This window comes from Anser cygnoides, chromosome 1 (genome assembly GCF_040182565.1).
Source record: "Anser cygnoides isolate HZ-2024a breed goose chromosome 1, Taihu_goose_T2T_genome, whole genome shotgun sequence".
Lineage (NCBI taxonomy): Eukaryota > Metazoa > Chordata > Aves > Anseriformes > Anatidae > Anser > Anser cygnoides.
In genome coordinates this window covers 28,495,671-28,518,434 of record NC_089873.1, presented here as the reverse complement: position 1 = coordinate 28,518,434, position 22,764 = coordinate 28,495,671, and the positions used below count along the sequence as shown (strand labels likewise).

At 36.7% G+C, this 22,764-nt stretch overlaps 1 protein-coding gene across 3 annotated transcripts in view; it reads left to right on the top strand.

The window, feature by feature from the left end:
- The window catches only part of MDFIC (MyoD family inhibitor domain containing), a 50,364-nt gene that overhangs the window by 18,606 nt on the left and 8,994 nt on the right, over positions 1-22,764 (top strand). For all 3 annotated transcript variants that reach the window (XM_013190812.3, XM_048048317.2, XM_048048316.2), the window contains one exon: positions 17,130-17,405. In XM_013190812.3, the coding sequence (XP_013046266.1) occupies positions 17,130-17,405 (276 nt within the window). The remainder of the gene's footprint in view (positions 1-17,129; positions 17,406-22,764) is intronic.

The following is a 22,764-nucleotide window of genomic DNA, read 5'->3' as shown; positions in this document are numbered from 1 at the left end:
CCCCCTGGCCTGGCAGATCTCTTACTACTTCTGTTCCAAAATTCCTCAGAAAATTCCGCTCACACATATGGATTATCCTGATGTGTTTTTTAACTTCTTCCCAACCTGTTGTAAGATGGCAAACAAACATGCATTTTAGAAAAAAACAGAACCAAACCAAAACAACAACAAAAAACTTTAAAAATAAGTAAGTAAAATGCTTTGCATCAACTGTTACCTTTAGTACACACAGAAGGTACAATGTGATTTCTTATAATAGTTTTCAGCCACAAAACAGTGAAATACAACTTTGATTATATAAGCTGGAAGAAAGCTACCTACTAAGTTGTACAGCATATGTGGGGTACTCATGCCAGTCAAGATAAAGCATCTTATGAAGGTGCTAGTGAAAATTACACTCTTTAACAAACCTTTGGAATTTAGTTCACTTAGAGGCAGGCCATTTTGTCGTGCAGCAGAAGTAAGAGGGCCTGTGCAGGACACTTAGATTTGCTTTACTTTAAAGATGTAGCTGTTGTGGCTGAGTAGGAGAGTAAGTATTACTGTTCTTGCAATAGGCTGAGAAATACAAATAAGAAATCATAAGCAACTAGTGTTAGAATATCAAGAGACCAACAATTTTCAGCATTCCAAATAAATCAGGGTTTGCAGATGGTGCACACACATGCAGCTGGATCTTATGATCAGTACTGTTCACTTGAGACTTGATGATTCAGCTGGGGTTCTTTAGATTTTCCTGAGACTTTTTTAATGGATAACGATGAAATCCTCTTCCCTGTCTCTACCTGGACATTTCTTGCTGAAGGTTTATCCATTTTCTTGCTGTTTTGATTTCCACTAAGAATTTCTGGGATGATGTCTCAGCTGAGAAAATTTTGCTTCCAGGAAATTTCAGACCTCATTGTTGCACAACCATAGCATTTTTGTTTAATTTTCATTTAATTCTGTCCTGGTCAGAGAGACGTTTTCACAGATAGCTGTATCTTCACAATTACAGTCTTCAGAATTTAAGACCGGGCCTTCAGTGTTTTCCTAAGTCATCTATAGAATGACCTGAGTGTTGCTGATGCAGCTTTAGTAGTCCCTTACTTATATAAAAAAAAAAAGGTGCTGTGGGATGCAAATGTTTTCTGTGTAGCTTCTGCCCAGCAACTCTAGGTTGAATGTTTTGAAACAAGGCAGTTAGAGATGAACTGTGATAAGTAAGGAATTTGTATACTCTGTGGTGACTCCATGTGGAGAAATAAACTTGCTTTTGTTGATCCATTTGCAGAACAGTAGTTAAACTTCAGTGAGCACTTTAAACTGTGCCAGATGACCATGAGATAGATGCATGTATTCTGCATATCACTAGTAGCCAGAATTACCTGGAGCTTTTCATTTTCTGTTTTACCTTATTTCTGACTCTCAAAATATCATCTGAATATATGGTCTGAGGCTGGGAAGGCTTGGATGGCAGTAATCATCAGTACCAGACAAAGGTGAAATTCTTCAAGTAATGTAAAGATTACTGTGCTTGCTGTGTTTGAGCCTGCAGTAAATTGTATCTTAATTTCAGAATATTTTGCTTTGTTATATTGGTACTGTCTCAGAATTAATGTGCTGTTATGCCAGATGGGAAAGAATACATATTCTTTTCCTGATTAGTTGCTCATATAGGGAAAAAGTACAATATATTTGTAGTGGTTCCTTAAAGAGGAAGAGTAATAAAACTCTGAGTGGGTTCTGCATGAAATATTATACTACAAAAAGAATGAGTCAGTGTGGTTTCAGTCTGTTATTTTCAGTAATAACAGTGTTCAGCTAGCCAGTTTTAGCAAAGAAAACACCAAATTACAAAGTACATGAAAGTATCGTCATACAAGTTGTACTTTTAGGAACCTGTTTGCTGGCAAAAAATAATATCTTGTATGTAAACCATGGCAAAAATTCTGTTAGTTTTTGCCTTTTTAATGTTTTCTTCCATTTTTGCTATCATTTGTGGAACACTTGGAGTGATTTTATATAGCTTAAAAGTAGTAGTGTATATTGTGTGTACATCGAAATTCTGAAATTAATTCTTCAAAATTTAGAGCTCCAAACTAATTTTTAATCTTTTGAATTCTGCATTTACTGATATAAAAGGGAAAGATGAAGAGGGGCTTATGGCCGCATCAGAAGGCCATAAGTAATTATGATTAAATATTTTTCTTCTTTATATCTATCCAGAGGAAAGAAAGGTCTGAATATTACTTATTCTGCATTCTGGTAATATCTGCAGTGCAAAAGTACCCACAAGTACCCTTTCCCTGAAGGTATTTTTCTAAAGGATAAGGAAAAACAGGGGCTTATGGCCTATTTGTATGCTGTTGTGGTGGTGATGGTTTTCTGTTTCCCCTGCCCTTTTATTTTTTAACAAAAAAGAAATCATGACCCAGACACAAAGGATCTCTTTGAAAAACATTCAAATGTCAAACAGCTGTGGTCACTCAGTCTTTTTCTAATATCGGTTTTGTTAACTCATTATACTGGTGAGGTAGGCTTCCAGAAATATTGAGGCTTGATTTAAGAGAATGATGAAATATTTGCCACCTGAACCTTAACAATTCTTAAATGAGATGTGGAGCAGGAAATATGGTTTTGTATGGAGACAGCTCTTGAAATTTGTGACCATCGAATACCAAACAACAGCATTCTAACATAAGAGTTTTCAAATGTGAAGCTGTTCGTCTGGGCCCATGAAAATGAGACACAAATTTTACTTTAAAACCTGCCTCCCTCAAATTCTGTGCAGAATCTTGGTTATCACATTTTTACTTTAATCTAAAGCTATAAATATTATGACACTTGTTTAGAGATAATTGTAAGATTTAGCAATGCTAATATTAATTAGAGCAGAATTTCAAATAAGAAACTATTTCCTGGTGCAGAGGTTCCTCAAGTTTAAGTGAATATTATTGATTTATGTTTCAGACTTATGGTTGTATAATGTTTGCATAAAATGTTATGAAGTTTGCTTTTGAGACAAGTCAAGTAGAGCAAACTGTTAGGCAAACCTGTAAAATATGTGTCCTGTGAGTTAGTTTTGACCTTCAGGGCAAGTTTTTGCCCCAGGGAGACAGTACATGCTGTTTACTCATTCCTTAGCGGAGCAGGAGTAAGTCTGTCTTCAAGTCTGGGTAGCTACAAAATACATCTTCAAGAGTGAAATCTCTAAGCCAGTTAGATGGCATGTACCTTTTCCCATCTCCCCTCTTTATTAGGAGAGATGTTTATTTTAACTGCTATTCTGTAAGATGAAAGATAAAACAAAATGCACATTTTAACAGAAAAGCAATGAAGGCATTTTATATTGACCAGAATCGACCATGGAGATCCGGAGATCAAGGAATGCCTTTTAGGTCTCTATAGATTAGTGAATAATACTTATTTTGCGTGAATTACAAAGTAAAGGAAAATGTTAAGTTTTGGTGAGAAGATTTGGGATCAGCCTGGCTGGGAACGTTTGTCTGAGTGATCAAATTGACTTTTTCATAAGGGTGATATAAAAAAGTTTTTGGGTGGTAAGGCAGGATACAGAGCTAAGTTTGTGTAATGCACATGTAGTTTTTATATATGCAATTTTATTGAATTATACCAGCTCATTTAACAATTTAGTATTTCCTAGCTATTTGCTTTGTAACTTTGACCTTATATATATTTTCCTACCTAAATATATATTATTTTTAGTATATGCTGACTTTTTAATGATAATAGTCACTACTGTATTTATATCGTTAAATCAAGTATAGAGAAATATTTTTATATGTTAATAGACCTTTCAATGGGACTATGTACTAATCACTCTAGAAAGTGTCTCTCAGTGTACCTTTGTGCATCTGAAATAGTCAAAAATCTTCCCCATGTTTCGTAAGAGTTTTCATCATAGCTGTTTTGTAAACTGTTTTGTGCTGAACTAAGACTTGGAAACTTGAATCCAGTGTGAGCTTAATATTTACAACAAACAAGACACTGTTTAACTTTTAAAAGATATGGAAGGGAAAAAAGCAACACACAACACAGACTTAAAGGAGAAATCTTATTAGCAGTTACCTATTTTTTTCTCTCTTCTCCTGTTCCTTTCCTTTGACTGTTATTTCAGCTACTTCTGCATCCACATGATTTTCTGATTCCCATCTGTAGGGTAGTGTTCTTCCTGAGGAATCTTTTCCCTATAATTTAATTGATAAATTCAAAATCAATTTTAAATAAAACACACTTTGTTTTGGACCATTTGTGTGTTACAAGGCATCTGGTTCTACACCTTTTTGAGAAAAACAGTGTAATGGAGAAACCTCATTTGCTGTGTTAAGCTCACTTCTTGAACAACATCAAAAAACCTGGCAAAAACTTTCTATTGTTAACATGGCTACATCCATACCAGGGATTCTGCTGAGATAGCTGGAATAGGGCAAGAACTTTAGGCCACATTATCAATATTTTGTCAGATATTAGTGGAACAAGTCCTTACGGAAAGGAAAGATGGCTTGTTTGTTTAGCCCTTGTACAGGCAAGGATCTATTTTGCTCTCAAAACTTAAATGCAGAATTAAAAATCTACTTCTCAGTGACCATAAAGGAATGACAATTCAAGGTTTTGGTCATAAAAATCCTTTCTTTAGAAATTATGGTATTTTTGGAAGAAAGTAAAGAATATGGATTCTTGATATAGTAGAAAGAGATGTGGAGGCTATCATGGTGGAGACAAAGTTGGAGGAGCATTGAAGGCTTGTTTGCATTCTGAATAAACTGTGCTCAGTGCCCTCTTTTCCATATTAATTTTATAAATTAAAAAGATAAAGAAAAGACTGACCCATTTCTACTGTAGTCTCTAGGGCATTTTTCTCTTTTATGTTTGCATCGCTTTCTCTAGCCCTCCATGCATTTTATTTTTATTTTTTTAACAATCCTTTTTTTATGTTTCCCTAGTTCTTTCTCTATTACAATAACATGATGGTAAGCAATGTCAGGAGGGTTGTGGTTAGAGGGTGGCTGGAATTTTTTTTGAAGTGCTTCAGTATAAAGGCCTGTTCACTTCATCTTTAGGGTGTTAACATCAACATTTAACCTATTTCATAAGTAGCAATGAACCTTCTTATTAGAATCAGTGTTTTGACAGTTGAAGAGTGAACAGTAGATTAAAATTTATGAAAAGGTATGGTGCATTCAGGAAAAAGACCAGTTGTTAAATATAACAACAGGCTATGAAAATCTCAGCTTCTGGAGTCATGTTATTACATGAGATTTAAATTTTCATGAAATAAACAAATAAACCGAGCCATAGTCTTTGCAGTTTCTGACAAAAGCTGAAAGTTAAAGACTCAAAGTTAAGAATGCCAATAGCAAGGACATATTTAAAATGAAATGATTACTAGCTTTTGTGTAATTTAGGTTAGCAGTACTGCACTGAAAATAAAACCAGGAATTCTGTCTAAATAACAGGACACTAATTAAGTGTAAGGTGGTAGGGAGATGTTCCTATCGTGTGTTGTTAATTCCCTCAACCTAAGAATAGGCACAATAAAATGTAACTAGTTATGCTGAAGGCACAATAAAGAAAAGGGTGCTGGAATTAATTCCAAGTGGCAGAGCTGTGGCAGCAGTGCAAATAAAATGGCAGATGGCACCAAACTTAAGTAGAGTGGGTAAGGATGTGTCAAAAACTCCGCAGTTGTGTCCTTTTGGCAGTTACTTGAATGGTTTCCTAAGAGCTTTCCTGCTAGGGGCCAAGAAATGCAAGAAGGGAGGCTGAGATGTTTCCTCAGTACGAAACAGCTGCACGGCACAAAGGAACAGAGGCTGCAGTTTGGTTTGCTGATTGCTAGCCTGCTTGAGCTGCTGTTGCTGATGATGACATGAATGCTTTTGTGGGGCTGAAGGCTTTTATAAGCAGCAAAGGAAGGTTGTTTGCATGTGATGTAGTTGCTGTCTGCTGCGAGATGAGGGTTGCCTCCGTACTTCTGATCTTTGGGGACAAGAGAGGAGGGTTCCTGCTTCAGCTGTGACTTACTAAAGCTCTTGAATTGTGAAAGGACAAAAAATATGAACACAGATGTAAATTGTTATGCTTTTACTTAACATGCTGTTTCTTTCCTATGAAACCCTTCAGTTTATTTGCAAAACCTTATAACCAAGAGTTTTTTAAATGTAAAAGCAATTATTTTTCAGTATAGTGAGTAACATTGACATAGCACAGCTTTCACTGCTGTATCTGTACTCCATTTAAAAAATAATAATTGTGATTAGTATACTGAAGATTTTTTTTCCCCCAAAAATATAGGAAAATGTCTTCTAAATAAGAGACAAAACAAATTATTTTTTTTTTTTTAAAAAGATCCTTGTTGCAAGAAACATTCAAATTTAAATGCTATAGGAGTAGGTAAACAGTACGTAAACTAAATAAACTTCAGTGGGTCAAATTATGTAGTTTTATAAGTTGAAAGAAGTATTATTAATGTTTTTAAAAGAGAATGAAAATTATTCCACATATATGCTGAATGGTTTTGAACATGTTGAAATAAGAAAACTCCCTTTCTGTATGTTAGAGATAAAAGGCAATATTCTACTGCTATCCAATCAATTTTGCAGTAGAAGGACTTGCAACTGCTACTGGCCTCCACTATATTGAAATGGTTTGAGCATAATAATTTCATGAAGATTTATATCTGTTTTCCTGAAAGGAGAGGAGAATCAGAATTTTAGAATGTGAAAGAAAAAAGTTGTATGGGTAATTTCATCCCATTAAGACAATTTACCTATTCCTTCAAATGATCTGTTACTTTCTCCTTTGCCCTAATGCGATTGTTTCTTATATTTTTTGTGCTTGTTTCTGTTGGTCACTGATATGACACTGTATTTTTCTAGCAGCACGGATTTGTAACTGTGTGGCTCAGATATCAGAATTTTCTTGTGCATTGTTTGAGCAGCTTATGCTTTGCTTCCTTTCAGGAAACTAAGCACACCATTTTTACAGGAAGTTCAGTCTTCACCAGACACAGTCAGCAGTCTGACTCTTGCACTTCAGTAAGGGATGCGAGCATGAGCAGAAGGCGAAAATGCATGTAGCTGTTTTTTTTTTTTTCTTGAATTCATATAATAGATATCATATATAAAAGCTTGGCCAGGATGAGTGGGTATTGTCCAGCTGAGTCAGAAAGAGGACTTCCTAGAATGTTTTGGTAGAATATAATTAATAAGGAGTAAATAATAATAATAATAATAATCTTAATAAAAACCACATTTTCCTTTGTGCTAAGTATTGGTGGCAATGATTACACGTTAAGCACGTTCAGCTTTGAACTGATCACACAAATCTCTCAGAATATAAATTTTTACATAGCCTTTCCTGTCAGCATATGAAACTGCTGTTTTAGCTGTGTCGGTGTAAAATAAAGTCAGGTTGCCTGTGGGGCACAGGAGGGCTGCAGAGATGGAGGGCTGCCTCTACTCCATGGCCCTGCCAATCCCACCCATGGGCACAGCGGCCAGGTGGGATGGGTGAAGGGGTCCTGTGCCCATCTCCTAGGCTCTGCTCACTGAGAGGGAATGCCCACAGCCGGAGGACGTCAGTAGCAGGAGACCCCTCTCAGTGTCTTTAATGTCTGTGTAGATACCTATTGCTTCTCCATCTACTCTCTTATTTATTTATTTACTTATTTCGGTAGGTGGATATCTACTGCACTCTCTGCTATGTTTCTCCTTTTTTGTCCCACTGACAGTCATTGTATTAATCACCCACTCTGTAGGAATCTGCAGTAATGACAACCTAGGCATTGTTGTGGACCTCACGTCTAAGCCCTGCTTTCTGACACAGAATTTCCATTTTCCATCATTCCACTGTTGCTGAATGTGGCTGACTTTTGGCCCGGGCTCCTCAAGCCTTTCTGACCTTGAGCAGAAGGGAAGCTGTTGCTTCAACTCTAGATTACTGTGCAAATACAACATGTTTATCTTCATTTAATTTAATTGCTTAACAATGAGTGGATTATCATTTAATTATTTCCTTACTTGTAAAATTTGTAGCAAATGTTTCAGCTGAAGTAGATTTTACTTATGATTTTTTTTCCTTTCCTATTCCTTTTCTGCCCTCGCAAACTGAAGTGTCTCAGCTCACTGTATATTTTTCCCTTCTCTATCTCCTTCCCCTCCAGTGCTGTCGTCTCGTGGGTGGTTGCTATCTACTCTTTTTTCTTTTGATGTTTTTGCCCTACTATTGTTTTAATAATGTAAAAACCCAAGTCTTAGCCTGTTCCTTGTGGTTAGTACCCATTTGCTTCTCCTATTCCATTTTCCTTGCAGCTGTGCTTTACCCTTTTCTTCCTTTGGTTTTCTGGTACTTGATAGCTGATGCCAAACCTAGCATCAACTCTAGATTGCTAGAAAGAATAGCAGAGAGAAAATGAATGCAGCAAAGGTTCAGAAACTCAGGTATCAATTTATGTATTTCTATTTTTGTACCAATTTTCTTTTTCTTTTATTTTTCTCCCCACTACCTTTTTACACTCCATTCTTTGTTGCTGTCCTGCTGTTTTTACTCCTATGTCTTTCTTTCTGCATGTTGTTGGTTTTGTTAATAGCAGCATTGTGCAATGCTTAGAATTATAGGGATGATGAAAGACAAAGCGATAAGAGCAGGGGGGCAGACTGATATCTGAAGCGGAGCACTTTGGAATCTTCAGAAATTCTGTCTGCAGAAATTCAGAAATGTGGAGGACTTGAAATCAAGGGAACAGTGAATGTTAAGGGAATAAATTTCAAGCATTTGCCTTTACGCCCTTTTTAAAAACAAAAAAACAAAACAAACAAAAAAAGTCCAGTTTCTGTCTGTATTTGTTTGAGTTTTAAAGAATACTGAAATCTCATCAACCTATAACCCTGTATATAGGATCAGTAGTGAATAAATCTGACCTTTGGCTGTTTTCTCACTCAAAGATGAGTGGTGAATGGGCTAGGCTGAGAAGCCAGGACTGCTATTTGCCTCACCATTTCATGGTTTTTGCTACAGTGCAACAGTGACTAGCCCATGATTGTTGGGCTTTTGAGGAAGGGAGCAGAAGATGGTGGAGCCAAGAGGACCTGTTTGTGCACTTGCACAGGTTGTGGCTGTTAATGACACTGAGGTTATCTCTCCTAGCCGGTATATCCTGTTGTGTCGCTTATGAGGCAATACCCAGCAAGAGATATCCTGTTATTTGTAGCTTCTCTTTGAAGTTTATTTGATTTGGGAACAAGTAACACAATGGTGAGAGGCATCGAAAATCTTCCAAATGATTGATTTAATGTATTAGTTTCATGGGACTCCAGTGTGTCTTTATGCAGTGGTATAACCATATGTTGTAATATGTACTAATTGCATAAGTGCTGTAATTGTCATGCCAACAGCTTGGATTACTTTTTTGCGTGTACTGGTTAATTACCCTTCCTTTTAAAATTAGAGCTTCAGAAGCAAGCCATGCTGTTCCTCAGTGAGATGGGATTGTGTTGTTTTTGTACCCCTTTGTATCTTTTACAGTTCTGGGGACTGTCTCCACATCTATTAAATGACCGATTATTAATGGTCTAGGAATAGATCACTTTCACCACTTCAGAAATTAACAAGCCTAATTCTCTGATTCTTAATTTTTGCATTATTTTGTTTTCATGTCCAATGTCTACAAATCACTGTGCATTATAAAGCAAAATTTAACAACAAGAACTACAAAAAAAAAAAAAAAGTAGATCACAATTTCTCTTAATAAGTATGCTATGTGGAAAACATAGGAAGAAATAACTAAGCATTTCACCTTAAATACAAAAAAATCACCTTCAGAAGTCATTGATTAATGTGTAAATGACCAACAACATGCACGTGGAATTCTGGAATGTTGATCATAAATTAATCTGGCATTACACATCTGTGCAATGACAGTTGCTACTGTAAGTATTTCTACAGTTGTTTGTTCTCAAGAAGTGAAAAACCGTATTCTGTTAAGAACTGTATTCCACTGTATGTAGATGTAGCTTATCAACCACCACATTATGTGAATCATTTTTATTTCTATGTTGTGTTCTAGAAAGAATTTACATATCATTTGCAAAGTTTACATATCATTTGCAAAGTTTATCATAGATGCCAATATTTTCAGTCTCACAAAACTACTGCTAATGATGGCAAGATTTGTGTATGATAAAGAAGGAGAATTTTCTAATGGTAATTAGAAGACAAAAAGATATTTGTATTTTGAGATAACTGCTAAAAGACAGGTAACTGAAAAAAGTTAAGGCCTCACTCAATCCAGCAATGATAAAAAAATTGCTGTTGCTGTTATTTAAAAAAAAAAAAGAGTCATTTCTTCATTTAAAAAAAAAAAAAAGAAAAACCAAAAACACTTCAGGGAAGAGGATTTGTAAATACAGAAATTCACTCCACATGTTCAGTGGGAATGCCTATCAACTTTGTAAACCTCTGGCTACCAGCCTTTTTCATGCTTCCCTGTGTTAAATGCTGCTTTTGGGGTATGTCAAAGACATCTTTAAATAATTTCTGCAACCCTTCAAACAATGTGTAAGGTCCCGCAGAGCTTCCAGAGGAAAGCACTGCAGGTGTCTTTGCACAGATTTAAGAGTACACTTGGCACCTTCTTGTGCACTTGTGTCGCCTTCTCAACCCATAAACACACATGCACACACGTATTTGCCATTCTTGTCAGCCCTTCATGGACTGAGAGCTGACAAGCTAAAATGTCTTTTCCCTTTGTCCCCCTACAGCCCCGTTGCTGTTATACCTGGTGCTCTCTGGATGTGTTCTCAGACATATTTTAACAAAGTGTTCTCAGCGTGGGTCTTGTAAAACTCAGCAATTTTACTACAGTATTTTCTTTACAAAGAACATCCTGTTTCATAATAATTTATTGTATTCATTTGAAGATGTCCCCATGTCTTACAAGAAGCAATTCTTAAAAGGTAGTTGATGCTGTTAGTTGGAACTTTGTTTTCCTTGTAAAGTCAGCATGGTATAAAAAATTCAGTGTAAAAAATTGATTTTAAAAGATAGATTGTACCTTGATGGTACCTTGTTATTTAGTTAATGTATGCTTTCTATGATATGGAAGCTGCAGTATATGCTATTTATGTCCTAGAAAATATTCAAAAATAATTGCTGACAAAAGCCACTTCACAGGTTGACTCAGAGGTACGTCTTGTAATCTGATTGTTAATATTCTGGATAGCTAGGCAGAGGAAACTATTGATGTAGTTTGAAGATCTGCATAGAGACTAGTCAGGATTTTAGTTAAAATGTGGCGAGGAAGAGAGATTGAGATATTTGAGTTCTTCCAGCTTCACTGAAATTTTATGCTTATTGAGCATATAAATGCATACAATTTGTAATATTTTTGAAAAGGTAAGATTTTTTGCTAGTCAGTTTGAACTGTTGCCTTTTATATCTTAGGAATTTATGTCTTTTCCAGAAGCAATGTGGAATCACCTTAATTTTACTCTAGAATACAAGTAGCTCCTAGTTTTACTCTAAAATCCATGACTATCTGTCATTTGCTTTATTTTCCCCCTCGAGCCTGGGTTTGTGTTATGAATAAGTACTGATAAGAAACAGAGGCCTGATTCTTACCTTCCTTGTATGTGGTCTCTTCAGCGTGATCCATGCAGAGCGAGTAGAAGCAGCTACCGCTGAGATCAAACAATTTCCCAAGCTCAAATTAGCATGTAGATCTTGGCTTTCAACATTAACGGACCAAAGTAGGACCTCTGTATTTCCTAAAAAAAAAAAGTTCATCTACTTATTGTTTTTGCAACTTTTTTGGGAGGCAGAGAATTGTCAAGCATATTCTGAACTGAAATACTATTCTGTATTTTCTCAATATGTGAAAATGTCAAAGGTTATATTTTTTTACACCCACCAGTTTTGCGTTTTTATTCCACCCTAGTCCACCTGCAAAAATATTGTTTCTATGGCCTGATCTGATGTCATGAACTAATGTGTCATAAACTAAGAAAAACAGTGCTCTTACCTCTCCAGGTATGTAGTGAGATGATCCAGGCTATAAGTGGAAAGGTTTTATTTATTTATTTATTCCCCCCCCCATCGGTGACGTTGGCCAGCCTATCAAACTCCATAGGCATCTGTATCAGGTGCCTTGGAATTGCTTTTGATGTGATTAGGGTACTAATTAGCTGTCTCAATTTTTCTCTCCCTCCTGATGTTTTCTTTTGATTCACTTTGACTCTGAGGAGCCTATATTCTGTGATGTTTGTTTTTGTGTTGTATTTAAAATCCCTAATGATAGCTTAAACTGTCTTCTTTTTGTTGAGTATTTCCCTGTGTTTACATACATTTTTCTGTTAAATGCATACATCAGGACTTTTCTCATAAGAATAGCTGTTATTTTCTAGAGGTGTAAACCGCGTATTGTCAGTGTGCATATATATGTGCTATGGATTTTACAGTCCAAATGAGAATGTGCATAGTTACTTCATCCGAAACCATCAAAATCATAGCAAGTGTTTAGTACTTGAATATTTATTCACCAGATAGTAACATTACAATTAAATTATTATGTAAAGCCAGTTAAATAACAGCAGAAGTTATTGTATTAAGGCCCACTTTGCAAGGAAACCAATGACAAGGAAGCAGTGAAACATGCTAATAGATTATATGCTATAGCAATATATTGCCTTTTTATTGCTTTTCCACAGGCAGCAGATTCACGTATAGTTATTACTAGCTACATTATCTGCTAGTTTTCTATCAAAAAAGATTCAATCTATTGAATCTTTAATCCAATATTTATCATTCTTATTGAAAATCCGCTAGTGTTAGTACTGTATAAAATATTGACTTAAATGTACTGGTTTTGCTAAAGATTAAAAACATATTAACCTAAAAAGCACAGTATTTCTTAGGACACTTGAAACTATTCATTCTGGATGTTTAAACTGACAATATTTCTGTGTTGTGTGAGGAATGATTTTTTATTTCTTTAAAAATCTGTGACATACAGTAAGTGACCAATGCCATACTGATTTGAAGATGCTGAATGTTCATACAACTCATATTTGAAATTTTGATGTGTATTGCATTAGTTACTGAATATCAAGAATAAAATTTTTGCTCATACATAGAGTGCAAAATGGGATCTTTTGTAGCAGCACACGGCCTGTTTAGAATGATATAACAGGCGCTGAATGTTCACATATCAAACAAAATGCCATCTTTCTGTAGAAAAGAGGTGTCAAAAAGTTTCTTTGTACCTTTAACGCATGTGATTATGTAGTACAAAATGCAGAGTTTGTAAAATTTCTTGAATATACAGGCAAAAAATGAATAATTCAAAACAACTCATAAGTTCTACATTCTATTGTATCTTTTATAACGCAGGCAGAAGATAGCATTGTGTTCCCAGTAGAGCTGAATTTGCACAAGTTACACCTCTGAAAATGCCAGATGGTCTATGGTCTACTTTTGAGAGCTGTCACATATGTAAAGATTTGAAAAAAGAAAGACAGCTGAATGAGAGCAGTGGATCATTAAAGAGAGAGTGAGAGTCCCTGGGTATCACTATGTTTTAAGAAGCATTGTGTCGTTCCCCATATTACACTTCTTTTTTTTTTTTAAGATATACACAACCTTTAAAAAATAAGGTAAAAATATTTCTGTTTTAAACTGAGTGGTTGTAGCTTAATCTTGGAACTGTCAATTGCTTTTGTTCTTTATGCTAGAATGCGGTCATATGGTTCCTAATTGGTTTCAAGTGTGTTTTAACCATAAGATTCAAGTCTCCCTAGTGCAAAATTATCAATAAAGTTAAAATAAATTTAAATTGAGATAACTAATCCATTTGGGGTTTTATTCCATTTTGATTTGACCTGCGTATCACATGTGAATACTGTAAAGCCAGTCAGCTAAAAAGTTGTATGGTAATGCTGAAAGATTGAAGTAAGAGTACTTTGGGAATAGGATTATTTTTAAAAAAAAAAAGACCCCCCGAAATAAACAAAAAACTCACAACCCCACTACCATAGTAAAAATACTAATAAAAGCAAAAAAAAAAAAAAAGTTGTTTAGACTCCCCATGACTTACCATTCACCCACAATTTGACAGAAAAGCTCAAAAAGCTTGTAATTCTGTAGATTGAATTTTGGATAATCTCGCATAGAATAGAATCATAGAATATCCTAAATTGGAAGGGACCCGGAAGGATCACTGAGTCCAACTCGCTGATCCCCAAAAGGGCCACCCAAAAATCAATGGGTGATGACATGTCCGAGAGCATTGTCCAAATGCTTCTTGAGCTCCAGCAGGCTGAGTGCCATGACCACTGCCCTGGGCAGCCTGTCCCAGTGCCCGACCACCCTCTGGGTGCAGAACCTTTCCCTAACCCCCAGCCTGACCCTCCCCTGTCCCAGCTCCATGCCATTCCCTCGGGTCCTGTCGCTGTCCCCAGAGAGCAGAGCTCAGCGCCTGCCCCTCTGCTCCCCTCGTGAGGGAGCTGCAGGCCGCCATGAGGCCTCCTCTCATTCTCCTCTGCTCTGGGCTGAATAAAACAAGTGATTCCAGCTGCTCCTTGTACATCTTCCCCTCATAACCCTTCACCATCTTTATAGTTCACCTTTGGACACTCTCTAATGGTTTTATGCCATTAAAAGCACCAGAAATACACAAACAATTGCAAAATGCTACCACCAATTTATCTGTCTTGAAAAAGATCATAACTGTCAGTTTAGAAACTTTAGAAACTTATGCTGGTAATGAGTCTGCTCCTTTTTTAGGCAAGAGGAAACTCTAAAAAACTTGTTTTGGGGCTCCCATGATAGTCTGGAAATGTAAACAGCAAATAAGGGCTGGAATTGAATTCCAGAGGCAAGAAAGTACCCTGCTTATGCTTCTGCTCATACATTTTTCAAGCACTATTGCAAAACTGAAAGGAACAACAGCTTTGGTATTGCCATTGAAAACATTTTTAGTCAAGTTAGTTCAAGTGTCAGGATAGTCAGGATACCTTTGTACTCCTACTCTGTTGGCCTGGAAGCTCACGAGCATCTACTATTGGTAATGGAAGGGAATCATCTTTGTCACTGCTGCATCTTTGGGGAGGCTAATAGCGTAAATGTTCCTCTAGTCCTTCCTTTCTTACCTGCAACAGAAACGTTTCACTTTTGTAAAGTAGGTTTACAGTTGGTGTTGCTTTGGCCTAGACTGGTTTGCGCAGTGTAGGGTATCTTCTTGAAATCTTAGTTGCTGTGACTAAAAATGTCTAATGGAAAATAAAACCAAACACACACACTTTTTTTCTTTTTTTTTTTTTTTTTTTTTTTTTTTTTTTAAGTATTTAAACCTGGATTTAGTTTAAGATTAATCTAAAGTTTAATCTGGACAAGTAAACGACAGTTGGAGGAACCAATCTGAGAATGGTATCAGTGTCCTTGATAAAAGGGAAGTGTTGAGGCTTTATTAGGCAAATTCAGAACTGAGAGTCCTTTAAATACCATGCTGTGTCCTGATAGAATCACAGAATGGTTTGGGTTGGAAGGGACCTTAAAGATCACCCAGTTCTAACCCCCTCATGGGCAGGGACACCTCCCACTAGACCAGGTTGCTCAGGGCCTCATCTAACCTGGTCTTGAACACCTCCAGGGCATCCGTAACCTGTTCCAGTGCCTCTCCACCCTCACAGTAAAGAATTTTTTCCTTGTATCTAAGCTAAACCTACCCTCTTTCAGTTTAAAACCATTACCCCTTATCCTATCAGTACACCCCCTGACTCCCTCCCCAGCTCTACCGCAGGCCCCCTTTAGGTACTGGAAGGCTGCTCTAAAGTCTCCCCGGAGCCATCTCTTCTCTAGGCTGAACAACCCCAATGCCCTCAGTCTGGCATAGGAGAGGTGCTCCAGCCCCTTCATCATCTTTGTGGCTATTGGTAGTATTTTAGTATTTGTCCAAAAGTTTAATCATGCGTATCTGAAGTGAACAGTGTAGCTGTTTCTTTTGAATGAAACTAACTATAATTATCTGCACATATTTTTTTTATATATTCTATGTCATATAATATACTACATATACCTAATATAGTATACATACAAAGCTGTACTGTGAAATCATCAGAAAATGTATGTGAATCATTTAAAAATAGAATGAATTGCAGTTCTGAACAGTGTTTTCCTTTACTACTGGTGCTGTCTAATCTCTCTGAGAGTTCAGTGAAACTCTTAAAGAAGGGGAAGGGGCAGGGGGGTTTTTTCCTTGACATTAAATTTATAAATAGTCAAAGATAGGCCTTCTTGAAAACCTCTTTATGTCTAAGCAAGATAACAGTATTTTGATTAGGAGATGTGATTGGTCTGATGCTTTATGATTATGAAATCTTGTTGTGTTACTATCTTTATAGTTTAATTAGTTTCAGAACTTAGCTTTTTTTTTTTTTTTTAGCTTCTTGAAGATTTTGACTGCTTTTGTTCTTCCCAGCAATCCATGAGTTTAAGCTCAAACTGGTGTTAGTTACCTGAATACTCCTATTCATTGCTAATATACTGGTCTCTGGTGGCTGCCTTTCAGGGTGGTCCTACCTTGTCACTCCGGTTATTTTCTGAAGACTGGCAAGCTGGCTAACTGGCAGTTTCACTTCTCTTTCTGCAGTCTCTATCTTCTTTTCCATACAATTTTCTCCTTTTTGTTTGTGTTTTCTCCCATTCTTCATCTGGCTTTCTTTAACCCAACTTTATTTCAGTTTTAATACTTTTTTTTCTGCCAGTCCTGACTTCTTCCCATTCTTCCTGGCTTCTTCTCATTGCTTATCTTGTTCTCTCTGTCCGGTTTAGAGAGCTACGAAACAGTGCAGTGCTGAATGGGGGTTGTAGGTCTCATCTAGACATGAGGCATATTTTTAATAAAATAAAAAAATATTACATAACAGTACTTTAATAACGGTTAAATTTAATTGTAATCATTTTTAATCCAGAGGTATTTTTTGCGTTCTTGTTTTGATGGGGGATGTTAACTTTTCAGTCTGTTCTCTGATCAGTAAGTAAGAACAAAGAATGTTACCTTCCCAGTCTTGCCTGAAGCGTTCAGTTATCAATTTACAGTTTTAATTAACACTTTCTTTCCCTTTCATTTTAAGCACAACCTCAACGCTTGCCTCAGCCAAATACTTCAGCACTGGAAAGGGGTGAGGAAGAAAGTGGCAAAGTACAAAATGGCCATGTGGGCCTGAGTAATGGAAGTGGAATTCACAATGGGGTCAAGCATGCATCTGCAGACAACAGAAAACTTTCAGCTCCTGTTTCAGAAAAAATGCACAGAAAAATTCAGTCCACCTTGTCTGTCAACAGTGACGGCAGCAAGAAGAGTAAAATAAGCTCTGCATTTTCTCAAAAGCCAGGTACTTCACCTGAAGGTAAGCAGAATTTTTTATTAAAAAAACAAACTGAATAAAGACTAGCCAAACCCCATTCTCACTAATAATTACACAATCAACTGAAAGTAATTGAAGAGCGTGACTCATGCTCCAGAAGCAAATAGAAATCATTATGATAAAACATAAGTTACTTCCCCAAAGGAAAATATTAAGTATTTGAAGGAAATTGAAGCAATGGGAGATTTCTTGCTCTCAAACATTTGGCCAACGTAGTCTGGTGATGTTTAATTCTTTGTAGTTAGTATTCTGAACTGACAGAAACTCCTGTCAATGTTGTCACAGGTACACCAGAAAAATGTTGAAGCACTGTTTCAAAACATACTAAGTACTTAATTGTGTACTTAATTGTATGCTTAAATACATAGTAAATACTACGTTGTTAATACTTAACAATGGCAGGTTCCATGAGGGTAGAATTTGTTTTTAAAAATGTTCTGGAGATATTCTGACTAGCTGTGAGGTCTGAACACTAAATAATAAAATTTGGAAATGTGCTTTGATGATGAATGTGTCTTATGCTATATTTAGGCTGTAAATAATTTAATGAAAAAGCTTCATATTCCCTATGCACAGCTTAAATAAACAAAAGTAAATAATTTTGCCTTATTTTTTTCAGCTCTGTGTGTGTTTTCACTGCTCTCAATTACTCTAATGGTCCCAGAGTTCCTGAGTGTCTACTCAATCCATTGCCTTCCCATTAGCACTAATATACTCAGAGAGCTTTGCTCCTGCCCATTACAGGAAGGGTGCAGAAGCTCTATAAATTTTATTGGTTTGAGGCAGGCTTTCTTTCAGAATGCAGGTCAGATCCATAGGTGCATTTAATTAAAAAAAAAAAAATAATCTTGGGGGGTAAGAAAAGACACAGATTCTCAGGAAAATGGGAGGCTGTACTGTTCAGTGAAGTGGGGAGGATTCTCAGCCTGGATGAAAGCAAAAGGGATCAGAAAGACTGTATGTATGTAGTGGCTTGGGTGAAACCCACTGATTTCAGTGGACTGACTTCTTTTGGCTTCTACTACTTCGATAAAACCTACTGCGTGCATCTATGTAATAATATCAAGTAGAGCTTCACTTGTACTGGGCCATGGGCTGGTCTTCCTTGCTGTGGTTTATTTTCATATAGATCTTCAAGAACCTAATGTTATTTTTCAGTTGTGTTTTCAGTTTTAAAATTTCTTTCCAAAATCAAGATTTCATACTTGCTATATTCCCCTTATCTCTTCCTGTTATGTGAAAAACAGTTCATACTCCAGCCTTGCATTTTTCTTATATATTGTTCAGTCATGCAATGTCAAAAAACTGGAAGTCAAGAGAACTAGATCTCTTCACATAGCTGATACAAAGTGGCGGTTGCTGAATTAAAGATACTCAAACTCTGAAAAAGAAATTCTAGCATTCTAAAGAGATAGTGTCTGCCCCGTCCATGCCGTTATATACTTATTTATGGTTAACACTTCCTTTTTCTTCTAAAATTGCAGTTTAATTGCATTTAAACCAATAATACATTCACTTGATGAATATGTCTAACTATGTAAAACCAGAAGAGTACACTGTCAAGTTCTGTGACTGAGGGTTTCATAGACACTCTTTCGAGACGGTATACACAAAATAATTTGAACATAAGTTCTACAACTTCTTCATATTCTGAATATCACTTTTGCAGGCAGAGGTATTTTTGTGAGCAGTTCTGTCTTCTGATCTAAAGACATTTCTCTAGAAGCTATTGAAAAGATTCACAGAAAGATGGAAAAGTTAGGAAGTTATTTGAAATTATTTTCCCTCCCCTCCCCTCCATCTGCATTTTTATATGAAGTTCTAGACTATGGAGTCAAGTCAGCATTCCAAGATATGCTGTTTAGAAACACTTCACGTCCAGGAGGCTTAGGAGGGTGTAAGTGCATTCACTAACTCTGCTCTTCCCCTGCATCTATTATTAATCCATATCATCCCTGAAGAAATCTTACTCAGCTCCATGGCTTACACTACAAAAACAAAAAACAAACAAAATAAAAAAGCACAAAGGAATTATGAAAGAGTTGGAGTTTCTCTTTTAAAAAGCAGTTTTTAAACACTATTTCAGTTCTAAGGATTTTTCAAAGGGACTGGATAGGTTTCACTACATGTTGTGAAAAAAATATATATATTTTTAATTCACAATAATATTAATAATATTTAAAATGATTTATGTCAGAAGTGTCACGGTTCTTGCAAAACTGTGATCTGTAGACCACTGCCAAAGTGAATTGTCACTTTGCACCTATGATATGTAGCACAGAGCAACCTTGGAAACCTGAAAAAGAAATCGAAAATGATTAAAAAAATGAGACAATTTAGTTGCTGCTTTTGGAAGCTTTTGTTTAACTACAGACAAGGGGAGAAGAAAGCAGGAACAGTCCAAAGCAACTTAAAGAGGGAAGGAAATCTAAAGGAGACAGCAATGAGGCAGCTGAACAGTAAATCTAGGTGTTAGGAAATGAAGAGAGAGAGGTAACTGAGTACATACAAGTGTATCAGAATGGTGGGACACAAATAATAATGATGTACCCAGGGCTGGAGGAGGAAAAGTGGAAAGAAACTGGGCAGTGGGAGGGATGGAAGAGGGATTTAATTAATGGAATAGGTGGAGAGGAGGGGCAAAATGAAATAAACACTAATTATTTTGTAAAATACAAGCCAAGCTTTTCTACCAAAAACTTATGAAGCTTGATGATAAACGTCTCTCTTTCTCTCTCTCTCTTCTCTCTCTCTCTTTCTCTCTCTCTTTTCTCTCTCTCTCTCTCTTCTCTCTCTCTTTCTCTCTCTCTTTCTCTCTCTCTCTCTCTTTCTCTCTCTCTTTCTCTCTCTCTTTCTCTCTCTCTTTCTCTCTCTCTCTCTCTCTCTCTTTCTCTCTCTCTTTCTCTCTCTCTTTCTCTCTCTCTCTCTCTTTCTCTCTCTCTCTCTCTCTCTTTCTCTCTCTCTTTCTCTCTCTCTTTCTTCTCTCTTTCTTTCTTTCTTTCTTTCTTCTTTCTTTCTTTCTCTTTCTTTCTTTCTTTCTTTCTTTCTTTCTTTCTTTCTTTCTTTCTTTCTTTCTTAAATAAAACAATTGTTTAAAAGAAGTAAATGGTGGAGAGAGAGAATACAGTTTTTCAAATGGAGCTCTCACTTGTGGTCAAGTTGCTGTGACCTCACAGATTACTACGTTTGTTAGGGTAGCAGCCAAAATTCTGACAACCTGTCATAGTCTGAGTTTAGGGTGGCACTTCACGTATTTGAAAGGTTGAGAGCATGCAACTACTGTGCTCATCTGGACAGGGTAGCTCGTTAAACTACTGTAAGCAGATCATGAGACAGACCCCTTTATGTATGGCAGATCTTTACTTCATTCCTTCCCAGGCTCCCTAAACCAGAGAGACAGGACAAGACATCTTTCCAAGGATTTTTTTTTTTTTTTCAAAAAAGGTCATTGGGAGTGTAATAAGGCTAGATGCAGGAGAGAGGTAGATAAAGAAAGCCTGCAGCATGTGTGTGCATATGTGTGTGTATGTGCATAAACACAGAAAGAGCTTTTTCCCTTTCTCTTCTTCCCCTTCTCCTTTTCCCTTTCTTCCACTCTCTTCTCCCTTTTTTTTACCTTCTTCTTTCTCCTCTCTCTCCTCTTTCTCTTATTCTTTCACTCCTCTTTTTCCCACTCTTTTTCTTTCTCAAACTTTCTTTCCTTCTCTTTCATCCTTTCTTTCTCTCCTTTTCTCTTTCTCATTTTCTCTTTCTCTCTCCTGCTTTCTCCCTCCTTCTTTTTTTTTTTTTTTATTTCTTATATACACTCCTGAAATTGGTCCTATCAGCCCTTAGATAGCTACTTAATTAATATCCTGCAAATCTCTTTACTTGTGCCAAAATTTCCATTGTTATCTTTTGGAACTTGCTTTAAACTGGAGTTCTGTCTGAGCAAGAAGTACTTTAGTACTTTAAACAGTTTTTTGTTAGACAAGATTGTGTCAGAAGGCAACTAACATTATCATATGGTCAAAACTATAATTTTTAAGAAAATATTTTGAAAAGCAGTGTGCTTTAAGCATGGTTTGTAGTTTTGCTTGCATAGAAATCTTGGCAGATGTTTTACACATTGTGTTAAATGAGCGAGTGGAACACAGAGCCTGTAATGAAGGAAGATCTTTCCACAGCATCCATTTTATAAGGTCACAGTCCAGCTGGCATCTAACTAGTGTCGGTATTTACCTTGATGAACAATGGAAATGAAAGCTGCAGATTTGAAGGAAGTCTTAGGCATTGTAAGTTGGCACGTTTCATAGTATTTCTGTATGTTTAACATACTGAACCTGGATCATTTTTCTTCTGAGGTTACGTCTGTATTAAGAGTTTAGAATATAGACTTTGACGAAAGTTTCTATTGATTTTGCAGTGTTCTGTTCATTTTGCCTGTTCAGGCAATATTTTAATTTTCTTGATCAAGAGAGATGATTGTTTTCTATTTTAAAATGTTGAAATATCACCTGTCATGATTTGTAACTTTATTGACCCCCATCTAAATAAATGGAGCTCTGTTTTCCAGGGATAGCTATACTCCATCTGACATGTCAGTTTGTTCTGTCTGGATTTCTTTTTATTTCGGAATTTTAGTGGACACAGTGAATTTTCTAAAAGAGGATGGGTAGCAGAAGCTGCACAGGAACTCCACATATTATGGGCATGGCGTTGTGTTAGCGCGTGTGCAGCTGCTCTTTAAGCTGACATCCCACCTCTGGGTAACACACACCTTTTAGAAACCTGCGCTGGGGCGGTTTCTCCATGGCTCACCTCCTGTTTGTAGCTGAGTGCTGTGCTGCTCTGGCCAGGGCTATTATTCCTGGCCATGGCTTATCCCTGCCTGTGCCGGTGGCAGGAAGCCTACAGCGCCTGCTGGGGCTTCTGTTCAGGGCGCTGCGGGGGCCCAGCACGAACACCCGCTGAGGACCTCAACCGGCACTTTGATTGCAGGTTTGCCCTTTTTTGATTCTTGCTGTGAGACAGCAGAGTGCCTGGAGATTTGTTTTGAGTTGTCTGAACTCGGTGGATATAGTTAGTAAAAAGCTGACCAAGGTCAGCATGCTGTAAGTGAGCTTATTTACCATAACAGACAGGGAAACCTTTTATCATATGTGACCTGCCTGCTTGGTATGAAAGCTTATTGGGTCAGTTTGTGAGAGGTTAGTGTCAAACATTACAAAAGCAGCACAGATCAGCCTGCCTGCATGTTTCTCTGTACACTTTTTTTTTCAGTTTAACTTCTGCAGATCTTGTACAGTTTAGATGATAGTTCTCTTAAAATCTGTTTCTTAAGCAAAGCTGCACCTTTTCA